This window comes from Mesocricetus auratus, unplaced genomic scaffold (assembly GCF_017639785.1).
Source record: "Mesocricetus auratus isolate SY011 unplaced genomic scaffold, BCM_Maur_2.0 Super-Scaffold_100014, whole genome shotgun sequence".
Lineage (NCBI taxonomy): Eukaryota > Metazoa > Chordata > Mammalia > Rodentia > Cricetidae > Mesocricetus > Mesocricetus auratus.
Genome location: NW_024429197.1, coordinates 73,608,750 through 73,632,971, shown reverse-complemented (window position 1 = coordinate 73,632,971; position 24,222 = coordinate 73,608,750). Strand labels below are relative to the sequence as shown.

At 51.6% G+C, this 24,222-nt stretch overlaps 1 protein-coding gene across 7 annotated transcripts in view; it reads right to left on the bottom strand.

Moving 5' to 3' along the window:
* The window catches only part of Whrn (whirlin), an 82,155-nt gene that overhangs the window by 40,908 nt on the left and 17,025 nt on the right, over positions 1 to 24,222 (bottom strand). For all 7 annotated transcript variants that reach the window (XM_040757346.1, XM_040757341.1, XM_040757342.1 and 4 more), the window contains exons 2-3: positions 16,949 to 17,167; positions 5,011 to 5,136 (exon numbers count right to left, since the gene is read on the bottom strand). In XM_040757346.1, coding sequence (XP_040613280.1) covers positions 5,011 to 5,136; positions 16,949 to 17,167 — 345 coding nt within the window. The remainder of the gene's footprint in view (positions 1 to 5,010; positions 5,137 to 16,948; positions 17,168 to 24,222) is intronic.

Genomic DNA, 24,222 nt, shown 5'->3' with positions numbered 1-24,222 from the left:
CGCAGCGTTAGGAAGGGTGAGTGAGAACCACTGTTCCAGCATGAGACTCAGCGTTAGGAAGGGTGAGTGAGAACCACTGTTCCAACATGAGACTCCACTGGGTCCTCTGCTCACCTTCTGCCGCTCTGCAATTTTAGGCAAATACACTTAGTTCTTCAACATGTGAATGAAGCTTCATGATGCATGTTTGCTGTGAGCATTATCTTAAGATGCTATTTGTAACTGTGTGTTCATGGGGGTGGGAGGGTATGTAAGCATTAGCGTAGGGACCTGTGGAGGCCAGAGGAGGGCATCAGGTCTCTGGAGCTGGAGTTGCAGGAAGTTGTGGGTCCTGACATGGGTCCTATGCAGTAAGTGTTCTTAACCATTGAGGCATCTCTCCAGCCCCTGCATATATTTTTTAGAGATATCCTTCTTTGATTTGTTTCCTTCAATCCTTAGTTTGCTAAGGTGTGTGTGTGTGTGCGCGCGCGTGCACGTGAGTGTGTGTGTGTGTGTGTGCATGCACATATATGTGGATGCACATTATGCATGTGCATTTGGAGACAAGAAGACACTGTGTGTCTTGTGTGATTTCTCTTTACCTTAACTATTATTGCAAGATCTTCCCAGTGAAACTTGAGCATGCAGATTTAGCTAGTCCAGCTTAGTCAGCTTGCTCTGGGACCCCCTGTCTCTGCCTCCAGAGTGCTGAGGTCATTTTAAGTTGCAGAATGAAAGAGAAAGCACTGTTTGCAAAAATGCTCTTAGACTCATAAGAATTATATAAACATCAGATGATTATTTCTGTCATCTTAATTACGACTGCCACAAAATCAGCTAAAATTCCTTAGCACTGACAAGTTGTTGTTTGTTTGTTTTTTGCTTTCTTTCTTTAACCATCAGGAGTTCTGTAAAATTGAAGACAGTCTGTGAACTGTTTCCATTATGATCACCGTATGATCGACAGTGTTTCTAAGGTAGCTCCATGTCCTCTGTTACTTCCTTCTTTTAACATCCGGTCAAGTTTGGGTTCCCAGGAGCATGTGATACAAAGACCTCCTGATGCCTCCTCTCGGTTCAAGTGTAAATGAGGAACCAGAGAGTGACTCTGGAACATTCTCAGAGCACCGGCAGCGAGCGGCCTCACTGTGGGCAGTGTGCATGCCGTGTGGTTCAGTTCAGAGGAACGAGGGCCGCGCCCCGTGTGGGTAGCAAGTTTACTATGATGGTTGATGAATCTTGTCAATTTCACTAGACTTAGACTCCCACAAAAACATACCTCTGGGTGTTTAGAAGGGCGTTTCCAGAAGGGTTTAGTTGAGTCTTCACCCTAAATGTGTGTGGTGTCATTCCATGGGCTAGAGTCCCAGTATTCATCCTGCTGTGGATGGAATGTGACCGGCTGCCTCACACTCCTGCTGCCATGAGGGATTGACTGTACCCCCAAACTGTGAGCCCAAATAACCCCTTTTGTAAGTTGCTTTTGTCAGGTCTTTTGCCATAACAATGAGAAAAGTGAACTAATAAGCCACCAACACCGCTTCCATCAACATGCCAGCCCTGCTGTTTAAGCTGGGGTACAAGGAGACAGGGCTCAAGATCTGAGCTTGGCCAGGCCCTGCCCTGGTCACAGTCCTTCCCTCAACCCAGGAGCTATTTCCTGAGCACCAACTATGTGCAGCTGCTCTGTTGTGGGCAGGGCCATCAGGGATAAGTACACCCTAGGCTCCACCTCACACAGCTGGGGAGCTGGGACACTTCAGACAGCACACTCCTGACATGCATGGGACCAAAGGTTCTGCCCTTGCCCAGCTGTGTGAAGATCTGAGTGGATGATGCAGGCAGGCTTCCTGCCACCTGATAGGTCCCCAGCCAGCATGAGGCAGTGCTCTGAGGAAGCTTGATCCAGAGAGAGCAGGAGGGCAGAGCTGGTCTGTGGCGGCGTCAGTCCAGCCCCACCAAGGCAACACAGCCCAGATTCCCTGATAGACCTGCAAAGCGCAGACCATCCCTGCCACTGAGACACTGTTCCTTCTCCAGATGCATGCCAGGTCTACTCCAAAGTCACAGGCTGTAGAGCCACTGGGACATCCCCAGGAGCAAAGGTCCTGCTCCAAGGATCCGATCTAAGACAGCAGTCTAGTCTCCATGATGGAAAAGCAATGGGCTCCCAGCCTGGACAGACTCGGCAGAGGCCAGGGAGGTCAACGTGGGACAGCATCAAAAGGGCATTGGTAGTACCACGTATGTAGCCAAGAGGGCCAGAAGGGCCAGTGCTGGCATCCTTGTGTGACCCTGAGCAAGGTGCTGCACATCTCTGAGCCTCAGTTGCTCATCTGTTAAACTGTGCTGTGAAGGCTCCCCACCCCCATCCCACAAGGCGATGGAAAGGATTAAATACAAGCAGATGTATCTAAATGTTAGCACCATGTCTCACTCATAATAACCCGTTAATGAATGGCACCCGCTATTACGATTTCTTCTGAATGACATTCAATGTAGGCCGTCCCTAAGGGAACAAAAGAGGCTTAGTGGTCCGCTCTTTGGAAGGACCGGAGATTGGCTGGGCATGGGAGAGCAGTGCAAAAAATAGGAGGAATCCAAAGACAAAGTGTGAAGCAGGGAGGGGCTGTCCCTCCTGGGAAGGCATTCAAGCTCCAATCTGCACTGACCACCCCTGGGTTAAATGCTGGGGGTCTGGCTGACCCCACAAGTGTTTTCCCACTCAGGGCCTGGGCGTCCTGCCCCCTCCCTGGACTCACACTGGGCCCTGGGAGCTAAGTGGGCTGAGCAGCTGGAAGCCCCGTGGAAGGCGGCGTTTCCCCCCCAGGAAAGCGCTGTACCACAGCACGGAGTGCTATTTACAAATAAAGCCTGTTCTGGCTCCACCACCCACACGAGCAGGCCCTTTATTCCATTTCAATATGCCTAATTCCACAGAAAGTGCACTGCAATAAGCAGAATTAATCGGTGCTGGATGCCCAAGCGCGTGTGGGCAGGCAGGTGTCAGCACAGGCAAGGGGCTGTGAGGGAAAGGAAAGTGTAGCCACCATCAGCGCCTCACTGCTGAGGACAGCACGGAGGGACTAAACGGAAGGTGGGCAGTTTGCAAGCAAATTACCCCGGAGTGCCTTCGACCACCTGGCAACCTCAGGCAATGGTAAAGTTACAACATGCACCTCCTTTGCCTTCTTTCTAACCAAATGAAGAGTATCTTTGTTGCCCATCTTCCCAATAGGACATAACTCCTGGAGGTCAGAGACAGTGTCCCCCAGTACTGTGAGTGTGTGTGTATGCGTGCGTGTGTGTGTGTGTGTGTGTGTGTGTGTGTGTGTGTGTGTGTGTGTATGACCCAATGAGTTTCATTACACCTACAGGTTCAGAATAAAGATTAATTTACATGTGCAATTCAGACAGTAGTTGCATCACTAAAGAAAATGTCTCTCCCTCCCCCAGCAAACATTAGCTGCCTGTTAATCCCTGACGTGGGCTGGGGTGGGGACTTGTGATCTCATCTCTATAATTCAAGGTTGACAGGTGCTGCAACAAAATCCCATAGACAGGATGACTTACGCACTGTTATTGCTGACGCTCTGGAGGCTGAGCAGCTCAACATTAAAATGCCAGTGGGTTCTGTGCCTGGTGAGGACCCTCTTGCCAGGTTACTGATGCCATAGATGAGGGTTCCACCCTCATGATCTAGTTAATTTCCAAGGGCCCCAACTCCTGACCCCAACACTAAAGGGTGAGGATTTGAATATGCGAATTCAAGAGAGACACAGTCTATACCCATGTTTACTACAATACCTAATGGTGCCGTGAGCAACAGCCCTGAGGCAAGCATGTTTCTTAGCAGGGACAGGGAGGCCCAGACAGGCGGAGGAATGGAGTGGAGCTGGGACATGGCACTGTTTTTCCTCATTGAAGCCCAAAGCACTTTCCAATGCCCCCCATTCCCCAAAAGCCTATTTTGCCTCATCTTCCCTACGATAGTCTGTTTGCCGCACAGGGGTACGGTGCCCTGTGGATCCCGAGATACATGTACGCATGCATTCATGCATGTACATAGGCATATATTCACATGCACACTCCAGACCCTTTGTTGCAGACAGCTCTCCCTCCGACCACGTCTCCAGCCTTGGACTTGGGCTAGGCACTCCTTTAGTCACCTGTGGGCAGTCTATGCAATCATTCGGCACTGCACCCCATCTCTCCCCAGCTTGTTTCATCACGCACCTCTCTCAAATGCCGCCTGCCCACCATCAGCATGCACATCACTGTGGGCCCAGCATCTGTGACTGCTCAAACACGCGCTCTCATGTATCACAGAGAGCTGGTCCTGGGCCGGGGTCCTAGCACGCAGAGCCTCTGGCTCTGATGAGTTGGTACCTATCCCTAGCAAGGGTTCAGATCTGAACATTACACCCTGGGCTTTGGCATTTAGTCAAGACTCACTGGGCACAAGCTTTGTTTCGAGACCCACCTTAGACCAGTTGGTGGGACCTCATTAAATCTGGAAGAACTTGGGGACACCAACTCATACCACCAGGTAGTGTGAAATGATACATGTGACCTGACTCTCTAGTGCTGGGCACACAGCTCTTAGAATATGAGCGAATTAATCACGCACTCTCGGTAGCTGCTGATCTGGATTGGATGCTAGCCCTGAAGCTGCCTCCTATAGGTACAGCCCACTTCATAGTTAGTCCATAGCTTCCTCTCTTCTGCCCTCTGCATGTGTCATGACAAGTCCAAGTGTCAGGGCCTTTGAGAGCATCAGCAGTGCTTGCAAAACAGCAGCCTCAAAAGAGCTGCGCTGGCCCACTGCCTAGTGCGGTGTAGGAGGCCACCCTGCCACTCAGAGCTGTGCACTACAGACCCAGCAGTCAGTAGGAGGAGAGGGGGCGGGCTCCCCAGCCGACCCTGTCCTCAGCTGGGCCACCACCTGCTTTGCTGAAGTAAACCCGATACAAGGATCTTCCCACCCACATCCCCACACATGCAGCCCGTGGCCCATCGTCCCCTCACCTTGAGCCCACTGCTTTCTGCTTCAGAGCCTGGGTCCACGCCAGTGATGTAAATGCCGAGGCCGTACTCAGCTCCACCTCGGATGGTGAGGCCCAGGGACCGGCCGTCCCCCAGCACCAGGTTCACCTATGGGCAGAGAAGAGGCAGGCACATTAACCTGGAGGAACCCAGACCCTGGTGAGGAAGGGCAGCACACCACAAAAACCCTCCTGAGCCTTGAAAAACACAGGATCCCACCCAACACAGAAGCGCAAGGCAAGGCCTTTGGAAATCCCCAGGGCCTGCCTCAGCCCAGCCTTGCCCGGTCCCTCTGCTCACCACACACACAGGCAAAGCGAGGCACCACCCCAGAGGCCCCTTAGCAGTAGCACACCCAATGCACCCGTGCGTGAGGTAGGCGTCGACTACCAGCACATCCCGGGGCTGCTGTGAGCTTCACCTGCGCCTCAGCCAAAGGAGGCCTCCTGTCCCAGGACTTGCCCACACACTTATTCCCATCTCTCCTCCGCAGGATCAAGGCGTGGTGCCACTGCCATTTGGACGCAGGGGGCTCCCCGGGGAGCCTCCCCCCTCTCCAGGGTCTCCAACATCACTGCTGTGCTAGGCCACAGAGCTGCGTGCCACTCCATGCTGCACCCTCAGGACACACTGACCCAGTAGTGCGCCCCTCTGCTGATGGAGGGGGTGCTGTGGAGATGCCTAGACACTGCCCTGCTCAGGAAGGGACCACAGTGATGGGGAACGCGTCACAGACCTTCAAGTTGCAAGGACCAGAGCACAAGGAGAGACTCATGAGCCACATGGCCACAGAGAGACAGGGAGGTGGGGCTTTCTGGGGAAAGTGGAGTCTCTGAGGAGGTGGGAGGCTGACACATGGATAGAGCTGTCCGTGCTGGACATTAGGGACACATGCCTTGGAGGTGAGCCACAGGGGCCTCTAATGGGAGGAGAACCAGCACCACAGGCATGCAATGATTATGGGAAAAAGAAGAGAGGCTAGCTCAAACCTAACCCAGAGAGGTAAAACACCCCCCACCACCACCAAGAGAAGACTCACAAAAACATAAGGGACCCAAGAGAGGACAGCATAAACACCTGGAAAGTGGGGGACAGGACCTTCAGGCATCACGGAGGGCAAATGTCACTATTATCTGTCTTTTTTTAATGATCTAGTTTTTATTTTACTGTATTGGTATTTCGCCTACATGTGTATCTGTGTGAAGATGTCAAATCCCCTGGAACTGGAGTTACAGGCATTTGTGAGCAGCCATATGGGTCCTGGGAATTGAACTCAGAAACTCTGGAAGAGGAGTCAGTTCTTTTAACCACAAAACCATGTCTCCAGCCCCAACAACGTACTATCTTATTCTCTAAGGTCACTCAGCAAACAGCTACGGTGTGTTCTGTCCCAACCCCAGGAAGGGCCTTTTCCTTCACTCCAGTACCTCAATAATTCAGCATCCGCCTGAGGAACCAAAGATGACTGAGCAGGGAAGTCATTTAACCTCTCTGTGTCTCGGCCCCAATTATCTGAACATGAGGACAAAGCTGGCATCTGCTTGCTTTATAAAAACCCATACATGGTGCCACATAAGGATTTAGCAAGCGTCAGGACATGTCCAATGAATGTGGTCCGCTGCTGACTGGTTCCATCTTGCATGTGGTAGAGCTCATGTAGGAAAAAACAAAACACACAACCCCTGCTGACATCAGGCAAGTCTATCTGACTGTGGTCAAGCCGGGTCAAGAAGCTTGGCTTTCTCCCCTGCGCCCTTCCTTTACCGCTGAGCAGCACAGAGGGTCCAGCTGTGACTCTGTGAGTGTGGCGACCACTCAGGATAGCCTTCCTCAAGCTAGGAAGGAATTCACGTGGCCATGAGTCAGGGAGGATCAGAAAGACAGACCTGTTCTTCTGAACCCACAGCTCTGCAGACTCCCAGCTCAGATCCAGGAGCTAATGCCTGGACTCGAGGGTCTGCCCCAGTACCCTGCCAGGGGCCCATCTGAGGCTCGAGCGGACTTGAGTTTACACAGGTCTGGTGCCCACCCTGGTCCCTTGCCGTGTATGGGCTTGTGTGTTTGAGGGTGACGCGTGCTGGCTCCAGAGCCAGACGCCTGAGGCTGGTGACACTCAGTAGGTGTGTGGCCCTGAGTGAGCTTCAACCCCTGTGCCCTGGTTTCTTGGTCCAGAAGGGAGAGCACCCACTGGCTAAGCTTCCAGAAGCAGAAACGGTTCCTGGGAGGTGATGACTGCTGCCTGCCTCATGTCCTAGGCAGACTGGTGGATATGAGCTGGCACCGCCCTTCCATCCAGACATGTGACCGAGAACCCTATGTCTGCACAAGGACCAAGCCAGGCAGAGCCAGAAAAGTGTGTGGTAGTCAGTCCCTGGAGAGGCTCCTGACAGCATAGGGTAATAGGAAAACAGAAAGGGGGAATACGGGTTATATGAGTCACCTGGGGAGGAGCAGGAGATCCCCTGGGACAAGGGCTGGGGTGCTCACCACTGAGTCCTCACCACGAGTCCCTTCCTGGGAACTCACTGTCCTACCCAAAGCCTCCCTCAGAGCTGCTCTCCCTCCCTAGGACCAGTGAAGTCTCTGCTGTGACAGCCAAGCAACCCCCTCCTCCCTTGCCAGGCCAGTGTCCTCTCGACACCGCTGGTGTCTGTGCCTCTGTGGAATTAATTGTGGAAGTCAGACGCTCAGGCCAGCAGTCTTGAGAGCGGCCAGTATGGAGCTGGCAGCTAGACTGCCTCCTTCCAGAGGCTCCGGGGCTGTGCCAGCATTCCATCGCACTGCCTCTGACCCACACCCTCCTCTGCCTCCTCTGAGGACACTGGTGACACTGGGCTTCCCAGATAACCCAGGACAATTCCCTGTCTCAAGACCCTTCACTGAGTCACCTCTGCAAAGTCTGCCTGCCAGCAGAGTTCATAAGTTCCATGAGGGAATAGGAATAAAAGAAACTGTACACGTCCTTAGACTTGGCAGTATCCAAGTGCCCTGGCACCCTCTTACGAATAATCCTCTTTCCAAGGACCCTGGGTTTGGGGGGTATCGAAGTTTGGGAGTAAAGCCTTGGGGAAAAAACCCAAGAGCCCTGTGAACCACAGGAGGGAGGAGAGTGACCATCCCACGGCAAGGCGTAGCCATTGGGTCATACAAGGACTCCGTATGGCTGGAGTGTGGTGGGGCTGGGCTAGCATAAGGGGCCAGAATGGGTGACAGACTCAGGCTAGTGTTTAGAGTGGACAGAGAGAAGCCAGGTCAACTTCTGGAGACCCTTATGTGTTGGGGAAGTCCTTTGTCAATAAAGCACTGTTGAGCCAATAGGAATCTAGATAGGTGGAACTAGGAGTCCAGGAGGATTCTGGGAAGGAGAAACACAAGAGAGTTCAACATGTAATGCCATGGGGTAGGAAGCCCGGAACTATTCTCCGGTAAGAGAAATACTTAGATTAACAATTATGGGGTAATTACTTAAGTCAGAGCTAGCCAGTAAGAAACAAGCAAGGCCAACAGCTTCATAATTAATATAGCCTCCTGTGTGTTTATTTGGGACTGATGCGGCTCTAGAACCAGGCTGGCGGGAAGGCTTCTCTCAAGAAAAAAGCTTCTCTTTTTACACTCATGAGATAGCGAAATTCAGAGGTGGGCTTCAGACATCAGTAAGGGTGAGGATGACGGGGAGAGCGGGCAGGACAGAACGGGCCCAGCTGTGTTCTCAGGGTGTAGGCACAGCAGAGACCTACACCTGGGCACCTGCCCTCACCAGGCATGCCCTTGCAGCTCCTGGAAGAAATGTGCTGGTGAGATTAGGCACCCAAGCCCAGGACACTAAGCTATCTAAGGCAGACTCCCTGAATCCCAAAGATGAAAATAGAGCACAGTGACACCCCCAACAAACCCTTCACATCAGAAGAGAATGGAATTCTGATCACAGAAATATAATAAAATTCTACCAACCACAAGGTTATCTGCCTCCATCACACACTGGAAACGCAAGCAGTATTTGACATGAGCAGAATTCGTTTATGGGGGAAAATGAGGGTGTTCTTGCCAAGCAGAAAGATGCATTTACTATATCAGAAACAAATCACTCTTGGAGTCACCGTGGGGATGGTGCTCAGGTTGCCATACAGTCGCTGCTTCCATGCCACTCCCGTTTCTGTCACCAGTATCACTTTCTAGAGAAGGAAACTGAGGCTCAGTCCTCACTGGGTTTCAAAGTGATGGAGCCATGATCCACACAGGCCCGTGTTCAGTCAGAGGACTTGCTCTCCATGGCTGGGCACCTGGGGGCAAGCCTCATTACTTCTCTGTCTTCATGTTCTCCATAAGCAAAATGGGAATCACTCCAGCTGCCCAGAGCTTGTGCTACCGGTGGCCCAGCCAGAGACCATCCCCTGTCATGTCTTGTGTTGGGTCCGAGCCCGTCCAGAGAACAAGTGGAGTTTCCCAGAAGTCAGCAGCTCCAAAGCTCTTCGCTTCCCCTGTCAGGATAATAGGTGGTCCTGAGTCAGTTTCAGCTAAGAGCCATGGTAACAGCTATCTGGTAGTGACTCTCAGAAAAATCATTCATTCTAAAAACAGAGAAGTAGAGGCTGACAGCGTTTCCTCAGGACACAGCCATGTGAGGCTGTAATTGTACTAGCAATGGCTGCAGGCTTGCAGTCATGAAGCAACAAGCCTGAGGTAAAAGCCAACAGCAAGAAGAAAGGAACGCTCACCTCCAGACTAAGCTGCCCAGTTGGTTGCCTGGCCAGCACTGTTGAGCAATAAGCATGGTTCATGTATAACTTATAACTTCCTGTGACCCAAGAGTGTTGTTATCTGCAGCCCAAAGCATTCTTTTTTGTTTGTTTGTTTGCTTTTCGAGACAGGGTTTCTCTGTATTATTTTGGAGGCTGTCCTGGAACTTGCTCTGTAGACAAGGCTGGCCTCAAACTCAGATCTGCCTGCCTCTGCCTCCCGAGTGCTGTAATTAAAGGTGTGCGCCACCAATGCCCAGCTTGCCCAAAGTATTCTTAATGCACTCTGCCCTTCAGAGTTGTGGTTAGGGCTAGGACTCTCAGATCCTCCGTCCCCCTGTACCCCAGCATCAGCCTGAGCTGACGTGTGGCATCTAACACGGATCTGGTCCTTCTTCTGCTCTAAGCTCTTTCTTAAAGATGAATCTTCAGGCTCTGCAGACGGCAAATGGTTTTTGCCTCCATCCTCTTTAACTTCAAAAGGGCCCCTTAGGACCCATCTACCCACAGGATGGCAGAACACACCTATAATCCCTTAATGGGACCTCCTCTGCCCCCTCTGAAGCCATCCCGCGGTGTGTTAAGTCCTTCTTGGGTGAACCCACACACCATTTGTTTAAATACGTCTGCAGCAATATTTAAACTGGAGGGTCATCTTCATTCTTCCCAGAGGTTTCCCTAATACTCGGGGTGATTTGGGCCCATCAGAGGTATTTGATCAGTATGCTGCTATTAAAATGAGTTGCCATACCCCCACACACATTGCACTGAATTTATATGCATGGTTATTCTTGATATAGGCTGGTGGGAAGGTCCCCAAGTCATGGACACTTAGGTGGTCCACTCAGGTTTAAACGGCTTGTTCCAAGTCAGTAATAGAAAGTTCTAGAAGCAAGCTTCAGCCTGCTATGGCTGAACTTGAAGCGGCTGCTCCTTTGGGACCAGGCTGGCTGGTCCTGTGTCTGTGACGATCCTTGAGCTGCTGCAGGCTGTAACTGCTCATCCCAGAGGGAAGCTGTCGTGTGAGGCTACCGTGAAGCATCACAGATGCTGACCAAGGCACTTGGCATCAAGGGCAGTGCAGCCCAGCATCTATGGCTGTGGGGAGGCCGGCTCCAAGGCCAGAGCTGGGGGATAAGGAATAGTTAGAGACAAGTTTGAAAGCAGAAGTGAGGCCTGCCTCAGCCATTCTCCAGCAGTGTGCCCTGGAGCAATGCACCCGCCCCTGCATGCCTCAGTGCACGCCTCAATACTAATGACACCAGCTGCCAAGAACCGCACAGTTCTGGCCTTTGAGCCAAACGATTCCACAACACCCCACTGAAATCCTGAAGCTCTAGCTGGCGTAAACAGCCAGCCAGCAGGCGGGCGTCCATCAGCAGAATGGCCTCTTTCAAATAAAAAAATGGAAGAGCATTATGACATGTGTGCACCAGCGGTAAGGAAGACTCTTGTAGAACCCCAGTCTCAGGGACTGCTACAACTGAGCCAAGGTTAAACATCTCACTTCTACACACAGAACACAGAAACAGAGAGTCTCCAGCCCAGCCTGCTCCCCAGTGGAGGGTCTGCAAGTCTCCTCCTCTTCCTCCTGGGAGCCCCAGCAACACTCGCTTTCCCTGCTGCCTCCCTGCTCTGCCTTCTGTCCAAACAACATTTCAGGCCAGGGCAACACACGCCATCTTCACTGCAAGCTGTTCCTAGGATGCAGTCATGCTCGGTGCAGGGACTCTCTCACCTAGATATAGGCATGGGCCCAGCAGGGCGAGCTAACCACACAGAGACAGGGACCTTCCTATAAGTCTGTTTCCAGTTCATCTTAGCTACAACCAGTCACATCCTCCCTGGCTCTGGTACTCTTCCAGCTTGCCCTTAATCAGTCCCTTCCCTTCCTGTAAGGATGCGATCTGTCTCATTTCCAGGACCTTGCCAAGTGTCTCTGCCAATGTGAAATCCATTCTTTTCATCTCCCCTATGGTCTGTGTCCTGCGTGAAAGCACCCTCACGTGCCAACAATTTGTATATTGTATACATGGCTGCACAACCAAACACACCATGCAGAACATGTCTTGTTCGTTCAAACGTCTATGCCACCATCACCTGTCCCGTGCCTTTGGCCCCCTCCCAAGGCCAGCTCCATACTGACTCTTCTAGGAACCATGCCTCGGTTCCTCTGGCTGGAGAGGAAAGCGCCCTTCCTTGTCTGTACGCACCTCAGGAGATGTGTCAGGACAAGTCCTTCTCTGCACCAAGGTTCTCCGGAGGCATCCTAAATGTGCCACCTCACAGCAGAGTCGTGGAATGGTGTGCAGGCTAGAATGGAAGGACTGGAAAGGGGCAGGCTGGCCTTGCTTAAACCCTGCTGTGTCCCAGCTGTGACCTCCAGCACTGTCATCACTCTGCTAAGGTGTCACATAAAGGTCCATGGTGAAGACAGATGAGGAAAAGGCCGACCTGTGTTAGGGTGACTGATTGCTCCCAAACAGGGAAGAGACACGGTGCTGTGGATGGAATAAATCAGCACAGCTGCTGTGGAGAAGAGCACAGCTGTTCCTTTAAGAAAAGGAATAAACATCGAGCCAGGTACAAGGCACACACCTGCAATCCCAGAGGTAGGAGCCTGGGCTACATGAAATCCCATCCCTATAACCAAAACCAGAGGCTTGGGAGATGGCTTAGAGGCTAAAGCCTCTGTTGTGACAGCAGGAGAGCCAACATCCAGCACCCAAATGAAAAGCTCGTGTGGTGGTGTGCACCTGTAACTCCAGAGCCGGGGGAAGGCAGGGACAGAGGGGCACGCACAGTTGGGGCTGGCTGGGAAGAGAAAGGAAACTTGTAAAAGCAGAGGGCTAGGGAGGTAAATACGGTCAAAATATATCATGTGGTGTATGCGTGGAGATGTCACAGTGAGGCCACTATTGTGTAGTTAATGTGTGCCAATAAAACGTTTTTAAAACATCACAACAGAAATAAAGACAAAGGAGACAGAGGTAGTGGCGCACACCTAGAATCCCAGCATTTACAAAGAGAAGGTGGAGGGGCCCGGGCGACTCAGCAGTTAAGAGCACTTGTTACACTTGCTCAGAACCTGGGCTTGGTCCCCAGTGCCCACACGGTGGCTCACAACCATCTAACTCCAATTCTAGGGGACCCGACACCTTTTTCTGCCCTCCACAGGCACCAGGCCTGCACGTGGTACATGTATATACACACATGTGAACAAAGCACTCATACATGAATCAAATAAGCAGAGGTAGGAGAGTGAGGATTCAAGGCCACCCTTGGCTACACAGCAGCCTGAATTACATGAGACACGGTTTAAAACAAAAGGAAATTTAGACCCAGCATAACCATGCAACCCAGCAGTGTTCAAAACGCCGAGAGTGGGCACTCAACGATACACGGGTGTGCCGTGACCACGGTGGCAGTGCTCACGGTGGATAAAAGGAGGACCCATGCCAGATGCCCACCGACTGGTGAATGCAAAGCCAAGTGTGGCTTCTCCTACATCCCACACCGAAGTGTGGCTTCTACATCCCACACCGAAGGTCTGTGTCCTCAGATCCACGCTGACTCCTAGTCACCCTGAGACAGTACCTAGTGGTGAGGATTTGAGAGGCGGGTGGCATGGAGACAGCCTTTAGGAGGGGGGTTATCATGTTCCCAAAAGAAGCCTTGAAAGGCATCCCTACTCCTCAGTCCTAGGGCACTGCAAGGTGACATTTTCAAACCAGGAGCCCAATCTTCACAGACACATGCTTCGGCCTGGAACTTCTGGCCTCTGGGATAGAGAGGGCACACGTCTATGGCTTATGAGCCATGGTATTACGTCACAGTGGCCCTGACAAAGGCCAGTCACAGTGGGGCAGCACTCCACTTTGGGAAGAAAGGGAATTCTGGCATATGCTACAAACACAAGCATACCATGATGGTGCCACGCAGCAAGGTGACACCTGGCAGTCACAGGACAAACACAACCCAATCCTTCAGAACAGAATGCTGCCCGGGTTTGGAGAGGGTGCTGTTACATGACTTCACTGTGCAACATGGAAGGAGTCTGGGCGTACAGCAGGGGAGACGTAACTCACAGAATAAACTGTGCAGCTGGGACAGAGCCATGGTGGTAAAGAGGGTTTTACCACAGCAGGAAAACTCAGAACTGTACCAGTGCCCCTCGATGATCCTCAGATTCTCAAGACCCATGCGAGGCCAGGGACAGCACCAGAACAGAAAAAAAGGTCTCCATCCACCTTCCCAGTGTTAGCTGCTTTGATTGTTGCTATGACAAAATGAGGAAGGGAGGGTTTGTTTTGGTCCAGTGTGGAGGCACGGTCCATCATGGCCGAGAAGCCATGGCAACAGGAGAGCGAGGGGGCTGGTCACACGAGAGAGGTGAGCTCTGGCACTGGGGTGGCTTTTTCTTTTTTGTGTAGTTTAGGACCCCAGCCCGTGGAATGGTAGCTTTGACATTACGGTGTCAGTTCCAAACTCAATTAACATAATCTGGACAATCTCTCACCAACACACCTACACGATTGTCTCCTGAAAAGGTGATTGCAATCCTGTCAAGCTGACAGTCAGTATTAACTGTCCCTGACCCAAAGGTGGGGGTCGAGAGACCTGTTGGCTTTGGCTGCATGTCCCTATTTAGGAGTGATATAGGACTGGCAGGGTCCGGGAAGTACTTTCATCCCTAGAGGGTGGGGGGCACGATGGAGGCTGCTTCTTAAAGGCCACCACAAAGATGCTAACGGCTCTTCTTGGGGTGGGCAAAGTCGTGTCGCTTGCACTCAAACAATTCCCATCATGACACTCACGCTGTTCCAGGCACTGAGGAAGAATCAGGGCTCAGACCAGAGCTCACCGCCACGGAGCTTTTCCGGGGTGCCACAGAGGAGGAACCCTGGGCTCAGACAGGTCATGCAACCTGCCCAAGGCCACACAGTTCACAGGCAGCAGAGCTTCCACTACACTGTGGTCCCATTTAACCCCGTGACACACTCAGCTGTGCCACCAGTGGCACACTCCTGGACTGTCGTGGGGTCGGTCCTGCCTCCGCGGTGTTTGCATTCTCCCTGTCTCTGGACACACCTTCTACACTCTTCTGTAAGCTGCCCCCATGATGTCCCGGGTGGGGGCGGGGACCCTATCTAATGTCCCCACTTCCATCCCCCTCACTCAAGACCTCAGAGGTACTGGGCTCAGTCCTCCTTGGGGGCCTTTGCACACACTGTCCTGACTCTCTGGGGTTTGCAGGCTCCTTTGTCATCTAAGAGAGGTCCTCCTTTCCTGCCACTTTCTAGCCTTTCTGGGGATTTCATTTTCCTTCATGGGCTTTTACCCTGCCCACAGAATGGATAAATATGTACTCCAGATTATAGTGTATAGAAAATTAACCTCCCAATTAGGACACTAGTAGAATTTGGGAAGGAGGCTTTTGGGCAGTAACTCAGATTAGATGAGGCTACCTTGGTGACTCTTCTATGACTCCATGGCACCAGTAGCTCTCTGAGATGAGAAAGAGACACGGGCTGACTCTGTGTCACCATGCAGTGGTCCAGCTCCACAGCCCTCGGCAGGTACAGGTGCCACACTGTCCAGTCTTCCACCAGTCAAACAAAGCTATTGCCACAGCAGAAAGGGGACCAAGATACGGCTTTGTTTGTCTTACCTCTCTACCTTCCGCCCTCTGGCTCAGACTCTGGTGCTACATTCCCTGCAGGTGGCCTCGGGGACTCAGGAGGGCACCCTGAACAATGCTCGGGCCACATGTGTTCGGCACCAGTCAAAAGTATAGCAATTTCAGCTCTGAATTCAGGTTCTTCGCAGGACAGCAGCTTCAGAAAACCACAAAGCAAGTTCTCTGCCTATTGCTGCAAACCTGGCCTTGATCATAACCCAGGTGGCTGATAAAGTCCCTCAGGGTGGCCTAAAGTGGGTGCCCCCGGTAGGGAGGCATGAAGGCCTACCTGCTGGCTGCCACCCTGTGCACACCAGCCTCCCAGGCACCAACAGCTCCCCACAAGCCACCGAAATCTCCCTATGTCCCTCATATGGATGTTTGAGCGAAGAACACAAACCACTTTGAGTAAATGTTACAGTCTTATCGACAGTCTGTGGAAGGAGCGTGGCCTCAGACCCCATGCTACGTGGTCTCCTGTCTGTAAGGATCAGAAGAGAGAAGCTGCCAGGCTGGAGTGACAGCTATTCTTGATCCCAGAAGTGCACAATGCAAACAGGACCATGCAAACAGCACCCAGAGAGGTTAAGGCTTGGGGGCGAGGCGCTTCAATCATTTCCCCCATTCTTTCGTGAAGGAAATAGCTCACTTTCTGAAGGAGAAGGAAGATGGCTTTATAGGAGACATTTGCTGGTGCCTGGCTTCCTTCAGGCTACAGAAGCCCTTTCCCCACCAGCTAGAGGGCTACTGGTCCTGTCAATCAAGGTTCAAGGCATTCTGCCAGCCAAAAGGTGCTCCCTCCCTGAAACAGAAGACTGGAAGGGAAAGATATGGGGTGACTGTGGTGCGGATCCTTCTGCAGATTCACCGAGTCTCTCAGCTCCAGTTCTTGGGTTGCTTACACCCTTCCAGTACATTTCCAAACCCCAGAGTCAATCAAGTTGGTTTCTGCTGTTTACAGCCCAAGACCCCTACTGTCTAAGACTCTTCCAGAATCATGATGCAGACTGTGAGTAGTCCATGCCTGGATCTGGACCCTGAAGAAGTCAATGCATACCAAGTTCACATGTAAAGGCATACCCCAAGCTTTCTCTCTTCCCCTGTCCTGGGTGCTAAAGCAGGGGCCTACTGTGACCCAGATTCAACTACCAGAAAGGACCACCCTTAGGAGCTGGTGGATGGTGGGGATCTACATCCCTGAATAAGTCTAGTGCAGAGCTGTATACCATCCCTGAAGGTCCCCTCTATTCTGCTGTGGGAGAAAGTTTCACAGTAAGTCACAGTGTTTGTGCTACTTTGTGGCGGCAGCTAATCCCAGAAGGCAACACACAGCTTATTGTAAGGTCACCAGCAGAAGCCAGGAGACCAAACTGAGGGACTCAAAGGAAGTAACAAAGCCTGGGTCCACCCTTCTAGTGGTGAGGGAGCTCTTGGGTGTACAAGGAGCTTGGAAATCCAAGGCCTCCCCAAGTCCCACTGACTTTACCCATTAGGCAGATCTCACCTTTTTCTCATCTGCACTCTGCAGCAGGTGTAGGGCACTCCTGCGGTCATTCTCCTGCTGTCTCGGGGTGCTGCCATGCGGCTGGGGCAGGCTGGAGGGAGGGGACGTGCTGCGGCCCTGTGGGTCCACCCAGGTGTAGATGTGGTTGGTGACATAGCCCCCGGGGATACGCCCAGCCGAGTACACAGACAGCACCAGCTTCTTGGAGCCCTTGAGAGCCTGAAGAGAGGGGGACACACAGTTAGAAGGAAGGCGGCACTCCCACTCTATCGTTATGTCACCTCCTATCAAGAACTCACACACGGAAGAGGGGCCAGCCTTAGACCCATTCCCCATCCCACCCTCAAGCCCTAGTGTTGGCCTGTAGAAACGGAGCATCTGTACTACCCTAATTCAAGTGGTCCAAATACAAAGTCATCTCTCAAGATATCTGTGCAGAGAATGAACTGAGCAGGCCTGAGGCTGCTGTCCCTACGAGGCCTGAATACAGGGCTGGCCCCACGCGGGTGTCGGAGACCTCGGCTTTGGAGTGTAGCTCATGGAGGGAGCCTCTCTTTGACGCTATGTGGTTATGCTAAGCATCTGGAATGTGGGCGCCACAGAGTGCCTCTGTGACTGGTCCCCAATAAACCAGATAGTATCACACACCTATCACAATTGGATCTTGGGAAAATGGAATGTCCCCTAGGTGACTCTTTGTGGGCTCCTAGAAGCTTGGGCCTCCTCTGGACTTCACTAATGTCACTCATATCTAAATCTGAGTCATGGAGTTCAAGGACAGTCAGCACTCTCCTCACACAGTTTCACACCCACAGATTCATTCAGTCACAGAACAAGTGTTTTTATTTTGTTTTGTTTTAATGCATCCAGGGGCCTGGGGGTTGGGTGGCTCAGTGGTTAAAAGCATTTGTCATGCTTATGTGAAGTTAGATCCCAAGAACCCTAAAGTCAGGCTGGCATGGCAACCTCTAGTGATCTCAGCAGTTGGGAAGCAGGGACAGGATCCCCAGGGCAAGCTGGCTAGCTAAGTGAGCCAACTCACAAAGTCTAGGAAGAACTGAGAGACCCTGTCTCAGTAAACAAAGTGGAAGGCCACCAAATTTGGGCTTCCACGAGCATGTGTACATATGTGCGCACACACACTGAGGATTTTTAAAGTCTGCATCCGTCCCGAACGTACACAGGCTGTCTCCTGTCAGCATTCCCTAAATAGTGCATTGCAGCAGCTATTTTCACAGTGCTCACGCTGCATCGGGTACCGTCCTCTGAAGATGACTTAAAGTCTGCAAAGGGTATGCTATACCATTGAAAGTTTTGTTACGCTTATTTGTTTGTGTTCATGTGCACATGTGCATGTACCATGGCACATGTGTGGATGTCAGAGAACAACTTGTGGGACCTGGTTTTCTGTGTTCACTATGTAGGTCCTGGGGATCGGGCACAGGTCGCCAGATTTGGGGGCATGCTCCTTCATTCACTGAGACATCTCAGTGGCCCTTTTACAAAAGGGTCTCAAGAATCAATGCATTCTGGTGCCAAGTTGCTACAGATTCTAAGGGACAGGAATATATGCTGAATCTGTGTGAAACTGTCTAGCCTGACAGTTGTCTCAGGACCCCAAAAATTACTAGATAAGAGAATCAAAAACAGAAGCATCGGTAACAGTAGTTTAGCACTGAGCAGGGGCCTGTATGTGACAAGGATTCCGCCCTACACCTGGCATGTACAATCCCAAGGAATCCCATGGACTCCTATCATGGGTAAAGGACACCCCCTCCCAAAAAGAGCCAAAGCCATAAAATGAGCTAAGAGTTGCAGGAAGCCAATCATTTGGAGATTACATAAGAGAAGCAGCTGCCCCCACTGCAGACGCCAGGTGGCTGTAAATGAGACAACAGATTCTGCAGTTTCAATAACAGCTTGTTTAAGGAAAAAGGCTGACTTCCCCTTTCTGCCCCTAATGAAACTCCCCCACCTCCTTCCCTATTCCTTAACTGCAAAATCCCCGGCTTGAAGTGCGTAATCTGTGTTCTCTTGAACTCTGGTTATTGCTGGTCAGTCCTGTACCCTAGTAACAGTGCAGTCAGATCTTAAGACACCACCTCTTAGGAAAAATAAAGTGGTTCTAGCTGTTGAGGTGTCTAAACTCTCATCCTTCATTTCTTCCTACAAACTTAACTCTTACAATGACAGGTGGAGAGGGATCTGCCACTTCCGTGAGGAAGGCCAAGTCCTCAGTGCCCACACACACAATAAGGGGTTCCTTTCACTCGGCTACTGATACCATCTTTGCTGTACAATTTCCCAGTAAAAGGATGGAGAAACACAGGAGTAAGGAGTAAGACAAAGTCTAGGCCCTGGGGTAGAAGCTGAGGTCAGTCCTATTGCTTTCCCACAATGCACCGGCAATGGAGATGAAGGTATGGATTCTGGGAAACACTCACTTTGTATTGGATTAACAGCAAACATACCTCATGTTAGGAGTCCCAGTTTGTAGCTTCGCCCAAATTTAGACACTGTTACAGTGAATGTGAGGATGGGACTTTTTGGGAGGATGAGGCCATGGGGATGGGGTTTTCATGATGAGATCTACACCGAGGGTGGGTACTCATACCAGAGCTTGCTTGCTTGCTTCCCTGTATATAGGACACAGGAAGAAGAGTGACCCTTTGCAAGCCTGGCAGGCCACCTGACCATATGCTGCCTCAGGCTCCAGCCACCCACTGTGTGATGGCCACCCACTGTGTGATGGTCACCCACTGTGTGATGGTCACCCACTGTGTGATGGTCTACTAAGGCAGCCCCCGCTGACAGTGCACCCCACAGTTAGGGCTGGTCGGACTCAGTGAAGGCTTCTTCAGGTCCTGGATTTGCATGCTGCAGGAAGGGTGTACTGACTGAGGCTTTGCAACGACGTATTCTGATGTTAAGTGGGGCTGACAGGCTGCAAGTCATGGCTTCTAGCACAACCTCAGTTATGTTGGGAGAAAAACCATGCAAGAAAACAAAACATTAACGGGCACCAATGCCCAGCAGCACCTCCTTCTGGGTGGGATCGCTGGTGGACAGAATTTTGATTTTCCTTTTTTGCAATGTTCTATGATGAAAGCTCATAGTTTTCAATATAAGAAAATAAGAACACAACACCTAAATTGTGGGCACTCAATTGTTACCCCAATATGCCTCTTTGAGCTCTATGAACTCCACAACCCTCAAGGAACAACCAGGTGAGGGATGAAAGATGAGGGATGAGGGATGAGAGATGAGAGATGAGGGATGAGGGATGAGAGATGAGGGATGAGAGATGAGGGATGAGGGATGAGAGATGAGGGATGAGGGATGAGAGATGAGGGATGAGAGATGAGAGATGAGAGATGAGAGATGAGAGATGAGGGATGAGAGATGAGAGATGAGGGATGAGAGATGAGGGATGAGAGATGAGGGATGAGGGATGAGAGATGAGGGATGAGGGATGAGAGATGAGAGATGAGGGATGAGGGATGAGAGATGAGGGATGAGGGATGAGATCCTTTAGACAGCTTGGGGCCCTGGCTCTCCCAGGGGGCGGGGCCTCACTCTCCGGCAAATGCCAGGCCCTCGTGGAGGGGTAATGAGCATGGCAGCTCTCCAAAATGCTTCACAGAAAGGATTCTTGAGATGATGAGCAGGGAAAGACTTACAGTGTTCTTGAGTATTTCCCATGCTCCCCTGTGGAATAGTGGGAAAATCAAACCTTTGTTAGGTTGAAAGTCCAGGAGGGGAGGGTGTGATTCTGCACCAGCAAAACAGAAAGTGAGTGTCTGGGCACAGGTGAAATCAGCAGAAGGGGAGGCTGCCTACATCCTCTGTGCCCGCATCTTCCCGAACCCTCTTCCCTGCCTGCTGCTCCCTGTTCCAAAGGGACAAAGCTCCCCTGTCCAGTGCTCTTCCAACTAGCGAGAGTCCTCTATCCCATCCTAGGCATATGATGAAATTAAGCCTGGTCAAATTACCCTGCAAGGCCCAACCAATAACCTACTGTGTACCAGGCCTGTCAAGTGACTAATTATTACCTTGTGCACAGTAGGCTCTTATGATACTTATGCTTCGAAAGACAAAGTATTGCCGAATGTACAGTAGGGTCTCACAACACTTGGGTCAGAGAAGTGACAGGCTGTACCTGGGGAGACAGAGCAGCTCTGGTACACAGTAGGTCCTCAAGGTGGCTATAGCCTGATAAAAATAAGGTGTGAGCACTCACACAAGGGGTCCTCAAGGTGTTTGCCCTTGCTGAGGGACAAGGCACCATCAGGTAGCATAGTAGGCCTCAATGACACATGTGGTCTGCTGACAGGCCAGAAAGACATCACTCAGCATAGAGTAGGACACCTGTGTCTGATGAGGTAAGGTGTGGTAGTCTCTGATGTAAAACATGTCCCATGACACCTACAGACTGATGAGAGACAAAGCTTGGGCTATCACACAGTAGGTCCTGAAAAAACGATGGCACCCCACAAGAAATCACAACCACCATGGGCGCCATCATGCAGCCAGGGGACAATAATGGAATGAGCACACAGATTGCCCAGGCTAGCAGAAAGGGTCAAGCTGCTCTTATCTACTGAGAGGCACTGGGCTGGTGGCTTCCCCTCTCAAAGCAGTATGTGTGAAAGGCGAGGGAGACCACACCTTGTTGGGTGGCGTGGGACAATGGGACTGTGGACATGAAATCCAGGCCTGTGTACACAGTCGGTGTTCAGCAGATGAGTCTCTTCCCACCTCCCCGTGGGACTCTCCATGGAGAGGGATCCACAGAAAAGCATGGTCTGAGGAGTCAGAAGGGAAAGAGGGAGAGCTGCACCGAGCATCCACATCGTGTGTATTCTTTCTCGCAGGCAACCGGCCCACTCCACTTGGTCAGTTCTATAAATAGGCGGGCAGCAACCTTGAGAAAGAGAGGAGGTTAATGCCTTTGATGAGAACACCAATGTCGGTGCTGCCGAGGTTCGGCCTTGACTGTCCACTCCAGAGTCCCCATGCTGCCTGCCCTAACGTTTTACAGAAGGGCTGCCTCAAAGCCGAGAGGGGAAGGGACAGCGTGCCTGGTGAGGGTACAAGACATGGAGTCCCAGCCCTCGTCAACTCCAGCCTCCTCGGTGCAAGGCTGTAGGGCTGTCAGCCACATCCCTCAGACCATTCTGCTGCCTGATGCTGACTCTTCTTTGAGGACAAATGTGGATTTCAGGGGTCATGGGGGGCAAGAGCATCTGTGGCTTTCTATATTTTTCTGGAAAAACAGAAAGAAACAAGATTTCTAAGCCAGCACTTCCAGCGGCCAAGCACACTTGACACACAGCCTTGGCCTACTGGGATTGGAAGGAGCCTGCCTGCCCCTCCACCCTCTTTAATTAAGTAGACGTGCGTGTCTGCAGGGAAGACCCTGCCTACAGTCAGTTGCTGCCTCCTAGTCTCCTCCCTGACTTCTCTCAAAGGGGTCAGCAAACAGAGGGGTGCACTCTGGAGGACAGCCGGGGACATCCACTACTCTGGCCTTCCACACAGACTCAAGGCTGCTGCTACCTTGACTCCTGTGGTTCTGGTCCTCTGGGGACAGCAAGGTTCCACTCACAGGAATGCCAGGCCAGTCACATACCTCTTAGCAGAGTGTACTTGGGAGCCTGCAGCCTCAGGCATCAAGGAAAAATGCAAAGACCTCACAGGCTGGTGAGATAGAGAACCAGGCCCGACTTATCCATGTGCCTTCTGTTAGGGGATCTGAGGTTTCCCACTACCCTTGCTGGGCCTCAATTTTGCCATTTGGCAATAAGCAGGTTAGACTGGTAAGGAACTGTCCAAAAGGAACTTGTAAATCTGTTTGGTTTAGGGCCATAGAGAGAGTGGTCATCCATGACAGCAGAGAGGTCAGGGCCTTGGGGACATGTAGAGACAGACAGCAGGCAGGCTCGTGGGCAGGGTCTCCAGTTCCCCCCATTCTGGGGGTGAACACTCATAACTGTTCGCTGCTGTTCTTACCATGTCACTGACCCATACCCTTAAACCTGGTGTAAACTTGGGACTCTGAGGTATCCCCACCAGCAGGCAGGGGCAAGAGGGGTTCAGAAACACACACACACACAGAGACACACACACACACACACACACACACACACAGAAACACACACACAGAGAGAGACACACACACAGAGATACACACACACAGAGACACACACACACACACAGAGACACACACACAGAGACACACACACACAGAGGCACACACAGAAACACACACACAGAGAGACACACACACAGAGATACACACACACAGAGACACACACACACACACAGAGACACACACACACAGAGACACACACACATACACACACACAGAGACACACACACACACACAGACACACACACACACACACACACACACACCAGGACATATGGAGGAAGCACCACAGGCTTGCCAAGAGGCAGACCACAAATTGAGTCTATCAAAGACATCTGAAGGCTAGGGACAGCGCTAATGGAGAGGTAAGAAGCACAAAACTGTCTCGAAAGGGCCAGGTACTAGCCGTGTGTTTTGCTGGCATCAACACTCCTCCCCTACAACAGTGACCCTGGGACCAGCAGTCTGCCTCAATCAACTGCCGACCAGCCGTCTGCATCATGCAAGTCACCACGCTTCTCTGCCCATCTGGAGATCATCGTTCCACTGCCTCTGTGGGTGGAGGAGCAGTTGTCAGAGTGCTAGGTTCTCACCACTGCCATCAGCCACTACTGGAGAAACCGGACCCATGGGTTTCCCCTGTGCTTATCCAGTGTAAACCAGAGTGGCCCTGTCCTGAGCAGCAGGTGGCGTGGTGCTATCCACCCAGACCACCATTCAGGCCCATGTCAAGATAACGGGAATATGGATTATGTCACATGTCTCCACACATGGTGCTTCCAGGAGGCCAGTCACCTCACTGATAATGTACACTACCTAAACAGTAGGGGTTAGCATGATAATGTATACTGTCTAACTAAACAGTAGCTGTTCTCCTCTACCTCACTATCTCCAAGTCCCGTCACCTCTATAAGTCTTCCTAGACCGTGACCGGGTCTCTTCCAAGGGCATCCAGCAGGCTTCTGTGTTTCTGTTGCAGCTCCACACTGGGTTCTAAGTTAAGCTCATTCAGCATTTAAGGAAAACACCTGAAGGCACATTTACATGTTCCGTTTTCTCTATTAGCTTGCCTTGCTTATCTTCGACATCTAAATAAAAGGCAAGAGTGTGTCTGCAGTCCCAG